Source organism: Halichoeres trimaculatus, unplaced genomic scaffold (assembly GCF_033239565.1).
Source record: "Halichoeres trimaculatus isolate MK-OKI-2021-1 unplaced genomic scaffold, fHalTri1.1 fHalTri1_scaffold_11, whole genome shotgun sequence".
NCBI lineage: Eukaryota > Metazoa > Chordata > Actinopteri > Labriformes > Labridae > Halichoeres > Halichoeres trimaculatus.
Genome location: NW_027437189.1, coordinates 5135791 through 5144327, shown reverse-complemented (window position 1 = coordinate 5144327; position 8537 = coordinate 5135791). Strand labels below are relative to the sequence as shown.

Sequence of the window (8537 nt, the reverse complement as noted above, 5' to 3'; positions counted from 1 at the left end):
TGTGAACCTCGTTACAGAACAAATGCAGACCTCCGTTTTGACTTACACCTGCTGAACCTCGCCATCCTTCGAGAAAAAACCCTCTCTCATGTTTCTCGATGACTTTGGTGATGAAAAATGAATCAAGGACGAGAGTTTTCAGAGTATCTCTCTGTGCGATCAATAATGCATCAGCTGGTGTAACACTGTTCCTCTCACCCCCTGAACACTTTTCTAAGATGATCATTTTCAATGCTTGCCAACCGCATCGTCTCCTACATGTGTGCAGCAAATCAAAAGCAATTAATTCCTGTTTATTTTCTCAGTGTAGCCTGTAAATTGATTTCAGGGCTGCTGTTGCAGCCTCTGGTCAGGGGAAGCATCCTCTGCAGACCGACACGCCTGTTGAGGAACTGATGCTAATCCAGATAGAGGGAAGACTGGAGGAGGAGGAGGGAGGAGGGAAGGGAGGGTGGGGGGTTGCACTTTCCTCCCTCTGTGCTCCTTCTCTCCTCCTCCTTTTTTTTTTTTCCCCCCTCTCTCTGTTCAAGATTGCACTGATTGTGCTGCAATATGTCGCATGACCGTGGCCACAACTGCAGCCCGAGGTGCAATTTCTCCGCTTATTAAATCAACGGCGTGTGGCTCTTGAGGCAGAGCGCGGACCTGCTTGTGCTCATCACAGCCGGCTCTCTTGACACAGAACAAAGCGGAGGCTTGCATGTGTTACTCATCAAAAAAAAAAAAAAAAAGAGAAAGAAAGAATCCCTTTTGATCCAACATGAAGCATTTGCCTAATTTCACATTATGTAAAAATTTATGAAACAACTCTTTGAATGTGTAATCTGGACGTCTATTCAAAGAAAAGCTTTGATATGCATGAGGATCCCCTCATGTTTATTCATGCTCCTGAACTTGTGCCTGCTTTCTTTCTTTTGCTGCATTGCCCGTGTTTAAAGGAGGCGTAAATATTTCTTGAAAAGCTTTTTTTTTTTTTCATCTTCCACTTCTCCTCCTGAAGTTGTAGAGGCTGGCGAGTGTTTAAGCACACACCAAGATTGAAGTGAGAGCCTGTTTGACTGTGCGCTGAGCTGAGCTGAGCTGAGTGAGGGATCTGCCCCTAGACATTTGCACTACAGTATCCTGCTGACTTGCTTTGCTTGCTCACACTGCCATAGAAACAGGGTTCCCGAGTGCAGTGGAGGCTCATTCTGCTCAGGAGCAAGCCAGGGAGAGGATCGGAGAGTGCGCGGAGTGAGGGGGATCAGGGGAGGAAAAGTCACTGGTGAGTACACGGCTTGTCACAGCAGATTGAATCGGATGCTTTCATCCTCTTTTCTTCCTCTTTTGGTGATTGATTTCTCCGGTTGTCAGTTTGTTGTGGGATGTGTGAGGTTGAGACACACGCTGTGCTTTGCTTCCCAGCAGCAGCAGCATCTTTTTTTTTTTTTCTGATTTGTTAATCACTCGTTCATCTTTGACAGAAAAGTCTTTCTTGGTTTCTTTGGCAGCCTTCCTGACTATATCATACTCCTCTCCATCATTCATGAAGCACCATGTTAATATTTGATTAGAGTGGATGTCTGCAGCTGCACTTTCTGCCTCACACACACATACACACACACACCTCTGCACATTATTAGCCGGGGGTAAAATTGGAAAGATATTGACTTGTCCTTTCTGCAGCTTTTATCAATTATTGAAGCGGTAGACTGATCGTTTCTGAGCTGCTCCACCTGTTTGGTGAAAGGTGCATAGCGTAAAAATGAAGTGAAGTCAGGTCACTCCTCTATGTGTGTGTGTGTGTGTGTTTTCCTCTTTGCACATGCTTTTGTTACTTTTCTTTGTGTGTTTTTTTCCCCTCATGACACTTTGATGAAGCGCCAGAGCCGTGGGGGCTAATAGAGGGGGAGATACAGCAGGATCCCCGCATGTCAGCCTGAGCGTGAAGCCAATTGTGTTACCGCCGCGCTCCTCGTCTTCCGCGTTGTTGCTGTTGTCACTTGGGATTTCGAGTCCCCTCTCAGATGTGAAGATAAGAAAAAGAAAGGATTCCTGCAAGTGACAGAAGAGAAAAAAGCACAAACTACTGCTTTTTTTCTGTGTCACTGTTTATGTTTATCTCTGCGGTTCACTCTCATCCCCTGCGTCCCTTCACCTGTTCCTGCTGTGCAGTTGTTCTCCTTCCTCCTCCCCCTCCGGCGGCAGCAGCAGCTTTCAGAGTCGGCTTATCAGTTTTCTGCTGGCTCCTGCCACGACTGGACCCCGGTGGCCCTTCCTGGCAGGCTGCATTGTGTGTGTAGCGGTGACATGATTGTGTGTGATCAGGGGGTTTTCGCCTCAGGGGTCGTTTGCTCCTCTTTGTGAGTGGATTCAGGGATTCTGGCATTTCCCTTCCTCTTCCACTCTCCTGTGGCATGTTTTATGACTTCTTGTTAAAATGTCACTCACTAAAGCAGGACTGGAGCTTAGTGTGTGAACAATAGTGCACAAAGGTGTGATAAACCTGGTGGAGCACACATCTGCAGGATGGGTGAGATAACACCAAGCTCTCCCCCCACCAGGAGCAATTTGTTTCAATATGATATCAAATTGGAGTGGATTTCTGCCGCCCAGGGGCCGTAGATCAATACCCCAGTCCTGGCTTCCCACAAGGGGAAACAATATTGCTTTTGTAAACAAGAGGATATGCCACACTGACAATGATTGCACTTGTTCGGAAGCTGACGTTGAATAAAGCACCTGAGAGGACGGGGTAATCCTGCGTTCATGAGCCGGCCTAATGTTGCATCTCTCCATTGTTGTAGTGAGGAAGAGCTCTGCAGGGCACGGCAGCGACTGGAATGCAAATGGCTGTTTAGCAAGTGGGGATTTGCTCTAATAGCTGGTTCCATTTCGGAGCCAGGTTTGCTATAATACCTGGATTTGTTCAGCTCGGAGGCAAATGATTCCCCTGATCACATCTCTGCTTCCCAATTTCTCTGAGATAATCTGTGTGCTGCAACAGGCAGCTGCAGGAGGAGAGTCCTGATGCTAACGCGCTAATTCAGCAACAGGAGTGCTAATAAGTTAATATTTAATACCTGTCTGACACGTTAAAGTGAGAGTTATCCGATAGGCTAATGAGGGACCTAACCCTTGTCTTTAAAGCTTTCTGCAGTCGTAGCACATCCTCCAGGTGAGGGGCAAAAGCCATTTTCCCCGCCAGCAAAAAGAAAAATGAGCCAGGACAGGGTTAATGAACATCACACAGCTGTGAAAGAAACCCTCGGTGGAAACTTCACACCCTTTTAGGCTCCATGCTGGGTGTGATTAGAAAAAAAGGTGCGGCAGTGCCACTAATGGTTATTTCATTCTTGCCTCCTTCTTATTGGATGAACTGTTCGTCCGTTGAGGTGAAGAGTGATAAATATGCCTCTAAAGACCTCAACATCTTTAGTAACTAGGGTGTAGATTTAGTTCTGGGGCGAGAAAAGGCCTTGTGCACAAGCGAGCATGACGTATGTCCGGTTAAAAATCCGGTGGCGTGTAAACTTCCAGTCACCTTAAATCTAAATGTGAGGACATTTTGTACATGTGTTGGTGTGTTCAGTGATGAAAGTTGATATTCTGCTGGAAAAAGTTTTACCGATGTATGCTAACTGCTAGCATATTAACAGAATTCTCTGTATATTAGCATCAAGCTAGCGCCAAGTGCTCAATGAGCTCTTTTTTTTAATGTTTTTTTTTAAGCTTTTTTGGTCATGGAAACGAAGCATGTAACCGTGGTCACATTGTTTACATATGAGATCAGCTGTGTGCAGCCTGTAGCATGTTGATGCTAACTGGTGCTAGGCCAGATGGTTCCCACAAGCTAAAGAGAAGGAGGCCAGGGTGAAGTGCTAAGGAGAGACTACGTCTATCTATCCTTCCGCCCATCATTATGGGCTTTTGCAAGACCATTTTCAACTGCTAGCATATCAATGCAATTTTCAAATTGCTCTATAGCGATTTGGTAGATCAAGAGCATGTTGAATGGATTAAAAATGACTCTCTTGTGCGAGACTATTACACTTGTTTGTGTGTTCAGTGATGAAAGTTGATATTCTGCTGGAAAAAGTTTTACCGATGTATGCTAACTGCTAGCACATTAACAGAATTCTCTGTACATTAGCATCAAGCTAGCGCCAAGTGCTCAATGAGCTCTTTTTTTTTTACGTTTTTTTAAAGCTTTTTTGGTCATGGAAACGAAGCATGTAACCGTGGTCACATTGTTTACATATGAGATCAGCTGTGTGCAGCCTGTAGCATGTTGATGCTAACTGGTGCTAGGCCAGATGGTTCCCACAAGCTAAAGAGAAGGAGGCCAGGGTGAAGTGCTAAGGAGAGACTACGTCTATCTATCCTTCCGCCCATCATTATGGGCTTTTGCAAGACCATTTTCAACTGCTAGCATATCAATGCAATTTTCGAATTGCTCTATAGCGATTTGGTAGATCAAGAGCATGTTGAATGGATTAAAAATGACTCTCTTGTGCGAGACTATTACACTTGTTTGTGTGTTCAGTGATGAAAGTTGCTATACTGGTGGAAAAATGAAGTTTTATCAATGTATGCTAACCGCTAGCATATATCTTGTAAGAGAGTTATGTATCAGCTGGCTCTCAGGGCGATGTCTTGTAGCCCCGTTTTTACCTTGTGCTTTATGGATGCATGAAAGTACAAACCCATGAAGTGAGAGGTTTATACACTTGATTAAACTTACTTTAAAGTGAAACTCCGGGATGGAACAAGTTGGGTCCTATCACAAGGTTTAGGGCAGAAATTACCCCTACAGCAGTGTTTTTGTGCAGCAGAAGCCCAGAGCGCTCACACCAAACACCTCCTCCCTTCTCCTCTGCTGGTTTCCTCTGCACTCAGACGGGGCCATATTTTACTTGACCAAAAACACAAATAAATGGACTCCCACCGAAAAAATCTGACATCGGTCTGCATTCACGCTTTATTTAGAGAATTTTCAGCGCGTTACTTTCACACAAAAACACCGCTAAATAAGGCTCTAGTTCTCATCGTGTCGTAAAACAGCGCTACCTCCGCTGCAGAGCCACAGCTGGCTACGAGGTGCTCGCCACTTTGCCAGGACAAAGAGACACGATGGGAACTAGAGCCTTATTTAGCGGTGTTTTTGTGTGAAAGTAACGCGCTGAAAATTCTCTAAATAAAGCGTGAATGCAGACCAATATCAGATTTTTTCAGTGGGAGTCCGTTTATTTGTGTTTTTGGTCAAGTAAAATATGGCCCCGTCTGAGTGCAGAGGAAACCAGCAGAGGAGCAGGGAGGGGGTGTTTGGTGCGAGCGCTCTGGGCTTCTGCTGCACAAAAACACTGCTGTAGGGGTAATTTCTGCCCTAAACCTTGTGATAGGACCCAACTTGTTCCATCCCGGAGTATCACTTTAAAGTAAGATTGACCTGAAGCTCTCAACTTTAAACACCAAAGTAAGTCTTCTAGCTCAGGCTAGCTACTGTTAGCGAATTACCTGCAAAGCTCTAAAGAAATAAAAGTATGTACATTTTAAAGCCTTTATACTACTTGCTACATGGTGTCAAACTGGATACCTGGATGATTCTCTGAACATCACTAACAGAAACTTTAAGCGTCTCCAGGAAACACCGTATTTATTTAATCTCTGCCATCATAACACCGTCTACCTTCTACTGCTTCTTTTGGCAACCGGAAATGCCAAAGCCACCGCACGCCAATGTGGAAGTGGTCTGTGCATAGAGCTAATCTAGCCCTGCATACCTCAAACATACTGACAGCTGCCGGATCAATGATTGATGATTGAATTTTTCTTCACTACGAATTTTCACAATTAATACAAAAACAAACGCATTGGATTCGCATCTGAAAAAAAACAGCTCAGTGTGCTAAGACCTTGAGCCTGATGTTGATTGCCGCATCAGCTACGTAATAGGGTGACGCCAAAGGAGCGTGACACAGGCTGTGTCCGAAATGGCATACTAACATACTATATGGTCGTTGTGTATATACTGTATACTACATACTATAAGTATGATTAGAGTGCCAACCGTTTACACCGTAGTATACTACTCGGTTTCCCATGATGCATTTCAAAACCTCCGACGACAAAAATTGGAAGCACACATAAGTCTATGGAAGCACACCAGGCTATCAAATATCTCAGTTGATTCGCCACATTTGAAAGTTTTAAGAACATTTTAGGCGAGAAAGTCATCACGTAGAAAACCAAAATGTGGTCATTTGGGCCACAAAACGCACGGATACAAATTTAATTCCGACATTTCGGACACTCTGTTAAGAGCGCCAATATGCTATCGAAGAAACTTCCGGTCCGCTCCAAAACAAGAGCCCAATTTACAAAAGCGTTAAAGAACTTAAAGGAGATAAACGGGTGCTTTTATTTTGAAAACGGGAAGTTCGCTAGTGGATGATTTTTAGCTAACACCGGTCTTAAAACGAATTCATCTCTCTTCAAAAAATTAAAAAATGTTAACTGCTCGCAGACACCGAAGACGATCCGTCCGTCGCCTCAGGCACTTTATTTCTTTGTACTTACGTTTAGGTTTCCCTGCAGAGCTAAGTCAATTTTAGTTGCTTCTCATCTTGTCATCTCATGAATTTACATTTATAAATACGGGGCTCGCAATGCATTATGGGGCGTGTCAGTACGACTAGTATGCCCACCTCCCATACTTAAAAATTTTACCGATATAGTATACATCCGGGTAATTCTCGCGCACACAATCTTTTCATACTATTTAATGTGAACGCACTACATACTATTTTTGACGTCACACTTAGTATGAGTAGTACGTTAGTATGCCATTTCAGACACAGCCACAGTGTACCTGGCTAATAAATCCAATGAAGAAGAAAAATGTAACAAATAAACAACCGACCAATCAACGGACTGCAGTGTTTCTAGCTCCAATTTCTGGAGGTTGTATGTCTGGCACCCCAACAGAAGGGAACCAAAAAGTGGGACGATGTGGGTTGGTAATTTCAGGACCTGTCCCAGTTTTAGGGGCAGTTGACATGACAACAATTTTAGGGTGAAACGCAAAAGTTTTGTTGTGTTTCAGCCTCGCATTTACACGAAAACGGCGTTTCAGCCGTCCTAAAAGGCAAACTTTTGAAAACGGCCTCCAGAGTGGAGTTTTTCTGAAACCCTGCCGACATGGTTGCTGTGTAAACAGTAAGCCGACTTCTGCCCTTTACATCCACCAATACACCAGATAATCGACAGTTATAGCGCCACCTACAAGCCTGGCATGCTTACTACAGCTTTTTCAGTGTTTTTTTTCTCTACGTTTTAGCAATTTCAGATGAAACGTTGTATGAACGGGGCTTTTGTCAAAGTTAACACCACTAAATGCACGCCTTACTGAAACAAACTGAACTGAACCGCTTGGTGGAAACAGGTTTAAGACATTTTTTCTAGACCCTTCTTTCCCAGCTGCTCTCAGGTTGACTTCTTTCGTGTCCCGTGTTCCCACAAGAAACAAGGTTGTCAGGTGATGTTTGTAGCAGGTGTTCTGACTCCAACCTCAGTCGGTGGCGTCCTGTGTTTTCCTCCTCCACAGGTCTGCGCTCCTGACTTTGTCTCCACCAGATGTTCCCCTGAGGCAGCTGCTCATGTATGTTTGCGTCCTGTTTGTTGTGTCTTTTGTTCTCCGTGTTTCTGACTGAGTGAGTCACTGTGAGTTATGAAAGCTGAGAGTTCAAATCTGTCCAGAATTTGTTTAACATATACTTTTAAAGATATCTCATCCTGAATCTCAAAAAACGCCTCGGGATAACTCGGGCGCTGAGCTACCGTGCAAATCCACATCACTGATAAGCTCGTGAATATTCATGAGAGCGGTCTGAAGCTGCACTTAGGAGAAAATAAAAGAAATAATTCTAAAGAAGGACGCATTAGTGTTAAACTCTCGACTTTGCTCTTTTTTCCAGCAGGAAACCAAACCTTGCTCCATAACCTGCCGGTGTTTCTGCACACTGTGTGCTCATCCCAAACAAAACCAGCAGATAGAAAACACCAAAACAGCCTGAAGCCTCTCTTTCTCTCTGTTTTTGTCCGGTATACAAAAGAGAGTTTAAATTTAGGTTGTTTCATTCTGCAGCCCAAAAAAAAAGTCGATAAGAACAGATCCTGCTTTGGATGTTTCATCCCAAAATGTGAAAGAAGTGGCTTCAATGGTTTATGCTGCAGAGCGGGACCAACACAGGAAGTACAGACTCTGCGCTGATGATTTATTGGTTTATATTTAAATCATCAGCGTTTCCATGATTGTTTCTCCTTTTTTTATATCTGCATATGCGATGAAGAGACGTCCGAGCTCTGTAGAGTCAATAATCATCCATCAGGATAAGTTGAACCAAGTCACCACTCTGTAACCACAGAGAGGAGGAATAAGAGGATTCAGCGCTGGCTAACTGAGCCCGATAACACTTCCCGCATGATGAAACGATTTGTCCTCGCCATTTTTCTTCTTATCAGCCGAGCCATAATGCATCATGAGGCGGCGAGCCTCC

General features: G+C 44.1%; 1 protein-coding gene across 1 annotated transcript in view; it reads left to right on the top strand.

Annotated features, from left to right (window-relative positions):
* The first annotated feature begins 559 nt into the window (after positions 1–559).
* The window catches only part of syt6a (synaptotagmin VIa), a 73865-nt gene continuing 65887 nt past the window's right edge, over positions 560–8537 (top strand). Inside the window, exons 1-2 of the mRNA XM_074682539.1 lie at positions 560–587; positions 1076–1264. Of these exons, the coding sequence (XP_074538640.1) occupies positions 560–587; positions 1076–1264 (217 nt within the window). The remainder of the gene's footprint in view (positions 588–1075; positions 1265–8537) is intronic.